This window comes from Microtus oregoni, unplaced genomic scaffold, assembly GCF_018167655.1.
Source record: "Microtus oregoni isolate MIOR12 unplaced genomic scaffold, Mior012 000010F_ref0000083, whole genome shotgun sequence".
Lineage (NCBI taxonomy): Eukaryota > Metazoa > Chordata > Mammalia > Rodentia > Cricetidae > Microtus > Microtus oregoni.
In genome coordinates, this window is record NW_024543069.1 from 33,365,748 (window position 1) to 33,380,611 (window position 14,864).

The 14,864-nt window shown below is 38.6% G+C and overlaps 1 protein-coding gene across 2 annotated transcripts in view; it reads right to left on the reverse strand.

The window, feature by feature from the left end:
• Nucleotides 1-1,165: 1,165 nt before the first annotated feature.
• Nucleotides 1,166-14,864, reverse strand: part of Larp1b (La ribonucleoprotein 1B) — a 39,776-nt gene continuing 26,077 nt past the window's right edge. The window contains exons 8-11 of one of the 2 annotated variants that reach the window (XM_041658989.1): nt 13,351-13,495; nt 10,347-10,521; nt 2,139-2,311; nt 1,166-1,725 (exon numbers count right to left, since the gene is read on the reverse strand). In XM_041658989.1, coding sequence (XP_041514923.1) covers nt 1,324-1,725; nt 2,139-2,311; nt 10,347-10,521; nt 13,351-13,495 — 895 coding nt within the window. In that variant the 3' untranslated portion in view covers nt 1,166-1,323. Of the gene's footprint in view, nt 1,726-2,138; nt 2,312-6,618; nt 9,798-10,346; nt 10,522-13,350; nt 13,496-14,864 lie in introns of those variants that run through there. The other variant, XM_041658990.1, reaches the window with a different exon arrangement.

Sequence of the window (14,864 nt, forward strand, 5' to 3'; positions counted from 1 at the left end):
GTTACAAAAATGATTCCACACAGACATCACTTCTAAAAACAAGCATCAGAAACAAAAGATGGCTCAACAAGTAAAGGTGCTCCCTGCCAGGCCTGAGGACCTGAGTTCCATTTCCAGGACCTACACGGAAGGAGAAAATCAACTCCTTCAAGTTGTCCTCAGACCTCCACACTTGCAATGAGACATGAGTGAATTTGCCCACCTTTGCATGCATGTGTATACATACACAAATGAATTTTTATGAATAAAACCCTACTATCTAAACCTCATAAAAACATACATACAAGATGGGCAGTGGTGGCGCATGCTTCTCATTCTATCACTCCGAGGCAGAGGCAGGTGGATCTCTGTGAGTTCGAGGCCAGCCAGGTCTATAGAGCTAGTTCCAGGACAGCCAGAGCTGTTGCAGAAAAACCCTGACTCAAAAAACAAACAAACAAAAAAACAACAAAAAAAAAACCACAAACAAAAACCAAAAACAACCCCCCCCCAAAATGAATGAAAAAAAATCATACTTCCTTTCCCACGCAGCAAGACTGGCAGAAAACTGTATAAGCTTTGAAACATCTGACATAACCTACCTGAGGCAGTTTCTCTGAAAAGGCAGTGGCCATAAGCAGTAATGAATGGTGATTCCAAGGAGATTGTGTCTCTTATTCACAAGCCCAGGATAGGCAGTCCCTCTGTTCAAACACTAGCTGGCAGCTTTTCTTTCTACAGCTGCCTGATTTCCCTCCTATTTGAGGTCACCTTCCCTCATTGTTTCAATACTCACTCTCATGTTTACCTTTGGAAGCCTCTCTGAAAAGTTTAACAGCAGAAAAAGACCTGCTCACACTCCTACAAGTTTTTTTTTTTTTTTTGATTTTTCGAGACAGGGTTTCTCCGTAGCTTTTGGTTCCTGTCCTGGAACTAGCTCTTGTAGACCAGGCTGGCCTCGAACTCACAGAGATCCGCCTGCCTCTGCCTCCCGAGTGCTGGGATTAAAGGCGTGCGCCACCACCGCCCGGCTCCTACAAGTTAAAGAGATCTGGAGCCCAGACAGCTATTCTGGCTCTCTCTTCTACCTTAGCTTAACATTTAGGCAAGAGAATGGAATGAACATATCAAGTAGGCCTGTCTATAGCAACTTTTTTATTCCTTCATGAGAAATTACATTTTTTAGTCAGAAAATTCTATTTTTTGATGCCGACAGTATTCATATATCACTTAAAATTACTCCTCTGGTTGTGACTATTTCCAAGAATTTTCAAATTGTGTATAATTTTATACAACAAATCTTATGACATAAGTAAGTTTAAGAAAACATGTAATACCATGCAATCAAATCAAACTATCAGCAGAAAGATGCTCACCAGAAATCGTTACCTTTATGGCTGTGCGTGCATTTTCACTTTCTGTCCACAGGTCCTGTTCATAGTAATACAAGCCATCGTTAATCACTTCAGCAAGTTCTGAAGTAATGTTTGCTTGTGATGTATGGGTGCCTGTTCGATCGCCTCCATGGTGCTTTCTCATATAATGTGGTGTCTGAGTCACAATCAAAATCTTGTTTAAATCTTGGTCATCAATTTCAAAATCTGAGTCATCATCAGACCAATCATTGACTGTCATTTTCCTTCTTTCTGTATGTTCCATCTCTTCAAACAAAAAGTCACGTTCTTTTTGTTCTGGGTCTGGAAAGGTTAGTTGATTTGATGTCTCTTCAAGTATAGATATTGATTCCTAAAGAAACAAGGTAGCTTGATATACATATATATATGTATGATATATATGTATGTGTATATATATACATATATATCAGATATATATGTATGCACACATAATACATATATGTACGCACATATGTACTTTGTAAAAACCTTTTTTCTTTTAGGACAAATATTGTATACAAGTAGGCAAATTCTAATAGAAAGCTAAGCAGTATTGTTTTGGATTAACTGGAGAAAACACGAGGTTGGGTAAAAGAATTGATGCAGACTCCCTGGAGTGGTCCCTAGATCATCTACAACATAGCACTCTTGAAGGACACAACTTCAATTTTTATAAAACATTGGGGGAAAAAATCCATGTATGATAAACAGAAAACTCATTATACTCAACCAAGGCACACATTTCATTGGGGTTTGTAAACTTACCTTTAATGTGACTGGGGATGGAGGATGCCTCTCTTTCACGTCTACCCATGGTTCTGAGTCCAGGTCAGGGAGGCTAGCAGACAAACCTCTCGAAATCACTTGGAGAGTACTTGTTTCAGTATTGTTCTTTGGGCTCAGTGGACTTCCAATTCTTGGAGAGTTTGTGGCAGACTCTAAAATTTTAAATCAGTTCTGCAATTAAAATACTGGCTCCTCTTTCCTATAAACTCAATTTCATCTTGCCTTAATTTGTATTTTCCTGCACAAAAACATAATAACCAATTTCAAAACCCTCCCATGATTTTCAAATATAAAAGGCTTGCAAGATCTACTCCAAATATTCAAAAGGAAAATCATCGAATGGAAGAATGTTACCAACACTTATACAGAACATCGCATTTGTTATAGGTTCAAGAGCACCAGTGAGTCGCCAATTAAAAGCCTGCACATTCGACTACAGAATGTCAGCTGCTAGCAAGCCACAGGTAGTCTAAATACACATATTTCCTGACAGTAGCCAGTACTCCTATGCCCACATTAAAGACAGTGTGTCCATTTACTTCATGCCTCATGTTAAACACTGCAACACACACGCCCGCACACAAATCCACAATAACATTTCAAAGATTCAGAATTTAAAAGACCATTTTTGGGGGTTGAAAAATGGTTCAATTGATAAGAGTTGCTCTTTTCAGGTCTCAGTATCTACATGACACCTCACAACAAACTGTAACTCCAGTTTTAGGGTTTAGGATGCCTGACTCCCTCTTCTGACCTCCACAAGCACCAGATATACACATGGCATACATGCATGCAAACAAATAAAAACAGTAAAATCTTTCTTTACCTTCCTTTTCAGGTATTTTTAATCAAAATAAATATAAACTCTACTGAATCTAAATTGTTTCCTCTAAAATGTTTTTCAAAGGTTTAAAAACCACTTAAGTGCCTTTTTTTTTTCAAGACATAGTTTTCACTTGGAGCCTGACTTAGAACTTGCACTCTATAGACCAGGCTGGGCTCAGAGATCCGCCTGTCTCTGCCTCAAGTGCTGGGATTAAAGGCACGTACTACCACAGCTATTTAAATTACAATTTCATTCCTAGGTCAGAAGAAAACCTGGAATATTTTAATAGAAGGAGCCATTATGGTATTAAGGAGAAGCCTGGTGCTACAAAAATTTCCAGGAATCCAAAGGATGATACGCCTTCTCCCCAATTAAGACTCCTAGCAATAGTGGAGAGAGTGCCTAAACTGCCCTTCCCCTGTAATCAGCTAGGCAAATACCCTGTCATAGAACCTACATCCAGTAACTGATGGAAGCAGATACTGTGATCCACAGCCAAGCACTGGACTGAGCTCCTGGCTTCAGATGAAGACAAGAAGGAGGCGTCATATGAGTAAAGATCATGATGGGGAAAATCAGAGAAGGCTGGCCTCAACAGGTAGCTCACGGATTCTGAACTGACTGCTGGGGAAATGGCATGGATCAGAATTAGGTCTTCTGAATGTGACAGTTATGTGCCTTGATCTGTTGGGGGAGAGATGCTTGGCAATGGACCCAGGACTTATTTATCCCAGGTGCCTGAACTAGCTTCTTGGAGCCCATTAACTATGGTGGGATACCTTGCTCAGCCTTGACATGGGGGAGGAGGTGCTTAGTCCTAACTCAACTTGGTATTCCAGACTTTGCTGACTCCCCAAGGGAGGCCTTACTCCCTCTGAGGAGTGGATAGGGGCGGGGGGGGGGGGTGGAGGGACAAGAGAAGGGGAGGAAGGGGAACTGGGGCTAGTTTATAAAATTAAAATAATTTTAAATAAAAATATTAAAAAAACTTTAAGGGTGAATGTTATATGAAAGCTGAAACAGATGAACAGTGAGCCTTCTACTTACTAAAGGCACAAAGCAGGAATATGTGTGATGAGGGTTGCAGCATTTATTTCCATAAGCATGCTAGAGTTGGATTTGGTATCCTCCCCCTATGATACATGGATGCAGTAATCATCAGATCGCTGTTGTTTTTAAAGAAGCAATTTGATTTAGAATAGAAAAGTCTCCAGAATATCCCAACCAATGCAAGCACACAGATAAAGGGAGGTCTTTGTATTTGATACCCAAAACCACAAAAAGTTTGTTAAATAACACTCTAGTTATAAGGAGCCAAAAACTGGAAATGGGGCTAATATGCTAAATGAGCAAAGATTTATGTTAGCCATGTTAATAATAATGTCACTATATTAAATAAAAATATCTATGACAATATTACTGAAATTAAATTAAACTGCAAAGTTGGTGTTTTTGTTCTGTTTCATTTATAGACAGTCTCACTGTGTAGCCCTGCTGGCTTAGAACTTACTAAGTAGACCTGGAACTCACAGTCATCGGCCTCCCTCTGCTTGTCTTAGGACTGTAAAGGTGTATGTCAACAACCTGACAAATAATTTCAAGGCTACTAAAAACTTTGAATTTATATGTAGGATTCATATATCCTTCCTGGGACACTGTTGCTCTATAACATTCTCCATAAACAGCTCATTTATCACCAATTCACGGATAAAACCAGTACAAATGAAACAAAGAAGTTATACTCTTTCACACTGATAAGAGAGTAGGAGAACTGTTATTCTAATACTCAGAAATATTTACACAATGACCGAAGTTTCATTTTATTTTTTTATTTTTTAATTTATTTATTTATTAAAGATTTCTGTCTCTTCCCCGCCACCGCCTCCCATTTCCCTCTCCCTCCCCCAATCAAGAATGACCGAAGTTTTAAAAGAACACAAAGAACCACTATCTTGTTAACTACGGGGATGATTTAGTTCCTTATATAACTATCACTGAACTGCATATATAGCTAAGGCGTAAATGTCAGAACAGTACTGGAGCCATACACAGTAGGAAAATCAAAAGTGTGGCCTTTTAATGTTTATTTTTATTTGGGTATGGGTACCACCTGTGTGTGGGTACCCAACAAGACCAGAAGACGGTGCTGGATGCCCTGGAGCTGGAGAAATAAGAAGCTGTGAGCTGTACTACGTGAGTCTTCTGGCTGCCTACTCCAGCCCCAGTAGTTTTAATACACAAGGTTCGTCTTCTTATACTCACCTCAGGGTTTATTATACAATCACATCTTCATGTCTCCTAGGCTTGAATTATGAGTGTACCATGGAGTGTTCTAGCATAGTAAACACTATGTACTGAGAAATGCAATGATAGTGAAATATTTGCCAAAGGAAAAGTTAGTACCATCAGAATGAAAGCTTCAAGGTGTTCACTTTGTGCTTAAATTTACACTGAAGCCCTGTTGTGTTTTCTGGAACCTTAATTTTTTTTTTTTTTTGTGGTTTTTCGAGACAGGGTTTCTCTGTGGTTTTGGAGCCTGTCCTGGAACTAGCTCTTGTAGACCAGGCTGGTCTCGAACTCACAGAGATCCGCCTACCTCTGCCTCCCGAGTGCTGGGATTAAAGGCGTGTGCCACCACCGCCCGGCTGGAACCTTAATTTTTTTATAATTAAAATATTTCAGAGTACCTATTTTTAAAAAGCTAAAATAAAAAATTTGAGTAAGCTTTGGAGTTTCTGACATTACTTTACATAGATAAAAGTGGTTTAGACACATACCTTGGCTACAATTGGTGAAACTACAGACAACTTACCTTTGCTGATTTTTGTATTAAATGAAAAATATCAGCCTGGTTCTCCAAAGACAAACATATGTTTTGATCTAGTGTGTTTTTTTTTTTCCTACTGTGGGAAGACTGCAGTTCTGAGTAATGAGGATTTAAGAACTTTGACAAAAGTTTTCAGGAAAAGCCCCCCAACCTATTCAGTAGCCATTAGGCCCTCAAAGGTCACAAGCTGACAGTACACCGCACCCACAGCAAACCCTGCATTCCAGAAGTCATCTTACCAGTCTTATAATCAACCTTTTGTGGTGATTAAGATCTTCTGCTCAGTGGCAATGCCAAACCATGTTACACAATTCAACCTCCAAAGAGGAAAAAGTAGATATTTAAATTTCTGTGATGAAAAGGATCAATTATGTTAATATTTTACCATACAAATGGCACAGAAAATATAATCAAAAGTTATCAAGATACTATAATTTGGAATTAAGGGGCATTAGATAAAAGCTTCACTCCTTTACTCCACCTAGTTACATAAGGTGATCTATACACCCTACCTTATTTCTTCTCCTGTACATAGTGACAGACTACTTCTTCAAGCAGCCTACAAGTAGACTAACGAGGTAATAACGTGACAATTCAGAGGAAATGGTGGTGGACAGAAGTACTCCTATGAGCTAATGTGGGTCAGCATGTTTCTATCAACATCCCATATTCCCTTATTTACCATCTATCAGCTCTTTGTATAATCTAAGGAATCTGATATTAATGTGCATCTATATTGACTTATTTGTATGAATATGAAAACATGTCAAAAAGTAAAATGTACCAAACATTTTTTATTCTTGCAATTTTATTAATAATACACAAATGGTTAATGGAAAGGTAACTTGACTGACCACCTTAGCTATCTTGTGGAAAAAAATACTTTGTATAATGCCAACATTCCCAATAATTGTTCATCTTAAATCCCAAGATTACAGTTATCTTGTGGAAGAAGTAGTTTCTATATTATACAACTTCCCAACTAATTGTTCATAGGCTGGTTAAAAAGAACCCCAAGTTTACACACCAAATCTTTCATAGTTATTTGTTAAATCATTAAGTATAGAGATCTAAATTTCACTTTTCTTTAAAAACATACACTAGTTATTGCAGAGAGAAAAAATTATGAGTATAAAAGATCTGAACAGAGATATAACTTTGGGGCACAAAACATCTGAAACTTTCAGATTGTACAGAAACTAGTTCTTTGTAACAATAAGTAATAAATTCTATGCACTGTGTGCAATTATAATTAAAATATCTTTATAATAGAATTAAGTCATATGGTGTTTTAAAGGAAAAAGGGGATTATTTTGATTTGACCATTACTCTTTACTGATAGGCAGTGTATTAGCTACCTTTTTATCACTGCAACAAAACATCTGACAAGAAGCAACTTAAGGGAAGAAGGATTTATTTTGGCTCACAGTTTGAGGGGTTGAGTCCATGATGGCAGGGAAGACATGGTGATTGATGGAAACATGAGGTGGCTGGTCACACTGCGTCTACAGTCGGGAAGCACAGAGAGATGAATGCTGGTACTCAGGCTAAGCATCCAGCCCATGTTTAGGATGGCTCTTCCCTCTTCAGTTAAACCTCTCTGGAAATGCCCTCACAGACATATCCAGTCAGGCTGTCAATGAAGGTTAATCACCACAAGTACATTCCTTTGTCACCTTGAATCTCAAACAAACCACTTTTAAACCATTACATTTAATCTCTGATCCCCATACGCTCATAAAGCAAAATGAATTCAGTCTCACTTCAAAAGTCTCAATAGTCTTTAGCTGTCCCAACAGTGTTCAAAAGTCCAACGTCTCTTCTGAGATGCAAGGCAAACTCTTAATTGTGAGTCTCTATAATTTCAGAAAACAAGTTACATAGTTCCAATGTACAATGGCACAGAGTAAACATCCCCATTCTATTGGAGAAGAATGGGGCATAGCAAAGGAAGATTGGACCAAAGCAAGACCCAAGTCTAGCAGGCAAACACTAAACATTATAGCTCCATGCCCATCATCTGGGGCCTGTGATACTATCATCTGGGCTCCAGTGACCACGGGCAGCTCCACTCCTTCAACTTTGTCGCTTGAAGCATAAACAGTCTCTCTCATGGGATGACTCTACTCTTCTAGTTTTCCTTGGCAGATGTCCCACAATTCTGGAGTTTCCAATAGCTAGGAAGTCTACTTTGTAACTTAACCCTCACAGCTTCAAACAATGGTGTCTCAGAATCTCTTTAGCCACACAGTGGGCTTCCGGTGTAAATCTCCATGACCCTGTATCTTACATTTTAAATGCATACTAAACTAGCATGAAGTGGATGAAGCATTCAAGTGCTACTGGCAGATTGGGGAGTTATCTGGACCCCTCCTAACACTGCTGTAAGTGGCCTTTGTACAACTTTGTTACCAAACCAGGTGAACATTTCATTTCGGAGTTTACATAGCAAGGAACCCCATCGGCTCTTCTTTCAAATCAATGTCCATTTCCACAACTTAGAAACTTCCAGGTTTTACCCACACTGCTGCAGTCTTAGTGAAGACTGTAAGATACCTCACTTTGGACTAACAATTAAGCTTTGTGTACACCCTGCTTGATGGCAACTTCAGATGACACACCCCCTACCTATTTCCCCAACTGCACATTTCCCAAACTTTCTGCTTTCTCCTGTTATAGATCTCAAAAGGGCAGTGATGCTATCTTAAAACTGCCTTTGCTAAACAAATTGCAAATCACTCTATGACATTTTCAGGAATGGACATTCTTCATCAGAAGAAAACACAAATAGCCTTTGACTCAGCTTCCCTCAAAGTCCTTGCCCCTCGCTGAAAACTCCTTAGCATAATGTTTACTTTCCACCTTTTCATTGACACACTGGTCTCCCACAAGCCCAGAATGGCCCACTGAACTCTACTTACAGTGTTCTAAGGGTTCTCTTGCCTACAGTTTAGGAGTCTTTCATATCGCTTCTAAAAGCCAGCTTCAAATGCCTACAAACCACATGGTCAGGATTTTCAAGTGACAGTTCTACTCCTCAGTACCAACCTTCTTTATTAGTTACTTTTCTCATTGCTGTGACCAAATTCCTGACAAAAAGGATTTATTCTGACTTATGATGGGATGCATAGGCACACAGTGCTTTCATGTCAATGTATGAAATACAGTTTTGAGACCAGCCACATGGCTCAGAAAGTAAGGGCACTTGCTGTGCAAATCTGACCACCGGAATTTAATGCCTGAATCCCACAGTGGAAATAAAGAACTCTCAAAAGTTGTCCTCTTACCTCCACACACACACACACACCATGGCACACATGTGCCCACACTCATATCATATACACATCATGTATACACAATAGTAATAAATAAAACAATAAGAAAAGCCCTTAAATAACAATCTTAAAGCATAAAATGCCCTCATTTATTTAACTTAAATTTTTTACCCCTTAAGTATTCACATTAATACATATTATAGTACATGTGAAATATGACAACATGTGAGTTATGCAAAGTATACTATATTAAAGAGCAAGTCAAATAGCAAAGGACCTAACAATTTTGGAAATGCTACTCAATCCTCTCTTTTTCTGCTTTATTGATCTGGGCAAAGTAATAAATGCCTGGAAACAAAAGATAGAATTTGCAGTATTTCCCCAATGATAACAATGAACTTTCCCACCATGAATGAAGTAGCCCGTGCAGCCTAAGCTAATGACATAGAAAGGAGAAGCTCCTACAGTAACGACAGCAGTCCTCTGGTCTGTCATCATTATCGTAAAGGTGGTTATCTCCACTGCAGGCTGGCCCAACCTTCTCCACAAGGGGGTGGGCGTGGACATTCTTGCACAGAAGACAGTATGGTCACTCTCGCTTCTGCAGCACGATTTGCTCTCATATTTACATGGTATTTCAGGGAGTCACCTACTCCACTGTACATTCCGATCATATGACATCCAAGAGCATCAGTAGATCATCACCCTGACTGAAAAAAGGTTAAGCACACATATTTTTCCCAAGAGCAATTATCTTAAAATGAACCAGGCCCAAAAAAAAAAAAAAAAAAAAAAGACTTAACACGAATGTAGTTTTTGGAAACTCAAAAGAACCAGGTTAAAGAAAAATCCCAATTCTATTTTAGAATATGGGTTATTTTCTATTTTCAAGACAAGATTAAAGTACATTACTGACAAAAGTAAAGGAAGGCTAGCCCACTCTTGATCACAAATTTTGGCTCTTTTGGTTTTACATGGAGAAAAGTGGCACTATATATAGTCATTTAGTAGAATTAAAAGAAGATAGAAAGAAAGCCCAAAAGATAACACAAACAAAATCTATGATCAAGAAATATCAATAGAACTTTACCTATGTTCTGAATAATTACAGTCTAGCTGGGAGATAACATAAGTAGAATTGGGAGGACCAGCAGTCATTTGCTTAGCTTTGGTTTCTCCACGAAAGCTCAATACACTACAAATAGGCAAACTCAAGTAGCCCACTGTCACACTGTTTGCACTAGGAGAAAAGCAGTTACCTGTATGGGAGCCAAAGGCCTGCCCTGGTATGAACTCCGGACAATCAATCAACTGAGAAAAGTCTGTTTGTGGCACATTTCGTGGAGGAGGGCCTGGGATTGGCCATTTTTCTGGTTCTATCTTTTTCCTCATTTTCTCATCCACAATTTCTACTTCTGTGCTATCCTTCAGTGCCTGAAATAGACAATTTAAGCTGTTAAAGTGGCATTCAGAAGGTTTTAGTTATATGCCTTATACTTCTAAACTGAAAATTAAAAAGCTTCAAGTTAGTAGATTGTAATACCGTTAATGACTTTAAAAATTACCATGAATTTGTGACAGGAATAGAAAAAATTTTTTAGGGATATTGGCCCAAGACTACAATCCCAGTGGTCAGGTGGCAGAAGCAAGGATTGTGCCAAGTTTGAGGCCTTTTGGTCTACACAGCAAGCTCTGGGCCAGCCCCAGTTTCAAAAACCAAAACCAAGGCTGGGCGGTGATAGAGCACACCAGCACTCAGGAGGCAGAGATAGGCAGATCCCTGTGAATTTGAGGCCAGCCTGATCTACAGAGTGAGTTCCAGGACAGGCTCCAAAGCTACAGAAACACCCTGTCTTGAAAAACAAAAACAAACAAAAAAGAAAGTAAGTAAATAAATAAAAATAAAACTCAGGAAGTGGGGATAGGGGCTAAACAGTGGTAGATGAAGTTCTCCTAGTCATTCTAGGCTACATAGTGTGCTTGAGGCTAGGCTGGGCTATATGAAACCCTGTGCTGCCCAAATGCAGCTGTCAAAAAGAGTAAGAGAACAAAGGAGGCTTAAGACGCAGCTCACTTGATAGAGTACTTCCTAAAACGACAGATGTCACCATGTCTGGTGACTCATGCTTATAATTCCAGCACTCAGGAGGTAGGAGCAAGAGGATGAGGCGCTGAAAGAGTATCCAAAGTTACATATTCTGATATGAGCTCAAGACAAGACCCCACCTAAAGAGGAATGTACAAAAAAGAAATCTCACAGACTGTCAAGAAAATAGGTGACTAGTGCTGGAGAGATGGCTAAAGGGTTAAAAGTACTGGCTGCTCTTCCAGAGGAATTGGGCTGGATTCCTAACATCCACATGGTAGCTCAAAACTGTCTGTAACTCCAGTTCCAGGAGATGTAACACCTTCACACCAATGTACATAAAATAAAATTTAAAGAAAACAAAAAAGAAAACAAGTGATTGATTATTTGGTCAAAGATGAGACAAAAACTGTTTGTTACTGATCCTATGTAGAAAACAACCTGTGGTTTTCACACATAAGGCTTTACATACTGTCCTTAGCAAATCAACACGTGGAAATCAAATTTAAATTATTCACAATTGATGCCTTCTTAAAAAAAAAAAAGGTACAGAATACATATACACCAAGGGCCAGGCATGATGATTCATGCCCATAATCTCAGCACAAAAGAGGCTGAGTAGGAGGATTATTTTCTACCTTATGTCAAAGAAACAAGCAAACAAACTAAGTATATGCAAACAGTTCAAGTAAAGATCTAAAACTGGCTGGGTGGTGGTGGTGCACGCCTTAAATCCAGCACTTGGAAGGCAGAGGCTTCGAGGCCAGCCTGGTCTACAAGACCTAGTTCTAGGACAAGCTCCAAAGACAGAAATCCTGTCTCGGAAAAAAAAAAAAAAAGAAAGAAAAAAAAATCCAGAAATGATATTTTTATAAAACCCAAAGCATGACAAATTGACCTAAACAAGATCCCGTACACAATAATTTAGGATATCCAATATTCTCATTGGCTGATCAACTGGGTATTCTTCTTCATGATAGTTATTGAGAAAAAACTTCATGGTGGTGCACACCTCAAGGAGGCAGAGGCAGGCAGATAGATCTCTGTGAGTTCAAATACAGCTAGGACTACAGAGACCTTGTCTCAGAAGAAGAAAGGAGAAGAACGAAAAAAGAAGAGGAGGAGGGATAAGGAAGGAAGAGGAAAGAGAAGGTGGCACTGGGCTAATGAGGCATCTTAGCTGGTAAAGACACCTACCACCAAGACAGAGAACCTGAATTAAGTCCATAAAACCCAAATGGTAGGAGAGCACCAACTCCTAGAAATTGTCTGACATACATACACACCACGGCTAACCTTGCCCATTCATCTACATGCAAAATAGATGTCTGTTTGGCTTTTTAACAGAGTTAGGTACTGGGGCTGGAAAGATAATTCAGCGGTTAAGAGCACTGGCTGCTCTTCCAGAGGTCCCATGTTCAATTCCCAGCAACCACATGGTGGCTCACAACCATCTATAGTGGGATCTGAAACCCTCTTCCGGGTTCTAGTTGTACATGCTGATAAAGCATTTCATATGCATAAAATCAAACAAAAAAATTCTTTAGTACTGGGATATATACCTATGAGAACCTGAGAAGAAAGGATTGAGCAGCTGCAAATTAAGTAGATACAGAAAACAGGGTTTAAGATTAAACAACATAAAGTTAAACAGCTGGTAAACTACAGATCCAGGCAGGATTATTTGTATCTAAGGCATATATCAATAGCAAAAAAGTTATGAGACAAAAAACAAAATGAAAGTTGAGTGTACGATTTCACATCTGTAATCCCAGTACTCAGGAGGCTTGACGCAGGACTTCTGTGAGTTTAAGGCCAGTCTGGGCTACGTTTTTAAGGGAAAAAAACCTGATTCATCATGTTTAGCTATGTAGACAATACTAAATCAGAGCAACTCACTAAACTTTCTAGGAACTACAGACCATCATAAATCAAAACACATTCACATAAAGACCACAGTTTTTATTCATCATTTTCAAATTGTCAGAGGACAACTTGCATGAGTAGGCAGTGGCCCACTTCTCTTTTATCGTTTTTACTCCCGGCCTGAACCTAGGACCTCATGTACATTGGCCAAATGCTCCTACCATTCATCTCATTAACACTATTTTTCAGGGCAGTTTTTGATTCCCAGGAAAAGTGAATATAACTTAGATTCTTTTTAAATGAATATTTACCTCCAAGATGAGATTAAGGTTTGTGGTGAGAGCTCGCACACGGTGAAAACCAGCAATCAGGGAAATAGGCAGGAATCCCTGCTCATCCATCTTTCTGCGAAGAAAGAAGTCCCGCTCCAAGTTCTCTGTGCTGAAGTAATACTCACTAAGAAAGGAGAGGACATGGGTTCATTCACTCATTTGGCAACATAGATATATACCCACTGCTTACAACAACTGCTACCAAAATGTTTTCCTATGCTTAATAATACTTATTATCTTACAGGTTAGGCAAAATATACATATATAACACAACACAGGACAAATATGAGACCAAGCAAAAACCTGGTTAATTGACAGTTTCTCTTATACACAAGCATAAACAGAATATTAATTAAAATTTAACACTATCTAGAATAACTTCACTTAAGTCTAACAAATTAAAAGCTAATTTTAAAATCCATTTGTTGATGTTGTTGTTTGGAATCCAGCCTTATACATGCTAGATAAGAGGAAAATCTACAGTCCTGGATTTTTCAATTAGTCAATCACTGAAAGATTCCATTACAAAGACATCTCCATCTGCTTCATTTAAACACTAAATAACAAAAGATAAACACCAGTTTTACTGCCTCTCAATTTACTCCCAATCACTGGGGAAAACAGTGCACTTGAGAGTATCTTTAGTTCACACTCAAACATAAGGAACTTGAATTTGTCTTTTTAACCTAAACTGACAACAAGATGACTTTTGGACCCTTTGCAACCAGCACACAGTTAAGTTTAAAAAAAAAAAAACACAGTTACACTTCTATATCCATAAATATGCACAGCTCCTAGAAGCCCAGGATTTGGTCCTCAGCACTTTGAAAACAAAGGGAAGAATGAATATAAAATAGCTAAGAAAGAAATATCAAAGACTTCATGAAGTCCATGGAGTAAAAATGCAGACAACGCTTAGATAACTCAGGGTTAGAAAAGTGTAGACCAACCTAACCAATCCCTAGACAGAAAGTAAGCAGAAACTGTCAATATGACCAAAGACTATAAACCTCGATATAAAGATAAGAGAACCAAGAGAAAATATATTTAATAAAAGAATTTGGAAATCATACATTTAATGTACAGCGGCCACATAATAAAATGAGAGTAAGATTCTAAAGACAAAGACCAGGATCCCAGACAGGAGAAAGTGAAACCCATGGTGACATAGCGTAGCTGGCAATCCTACAGCTTCCCAAGACCTGAGGAAGTTCAAGAGGCAGCAAGTTAAAAAAAACACACACAATTTCACATTTTTTTTAGTGTAAAACTCCATTACTAAGTACCTTTGGGTACTTAAGACAAATTCTAACCTGAAAGAACTAAGCACCTCTAAATAACAACTAGTTTGGGGCTATTACACTTGTGGGAGAGGAAGTTATCCTACCATTAAAACATAGGACATCTCAATTTGTCTTGTGTGATATTCAAAGTGCATCTCAGCAACATTAATAAATCATTTGCTCTAAATAATGAAAAAAACCAAAGTTGTA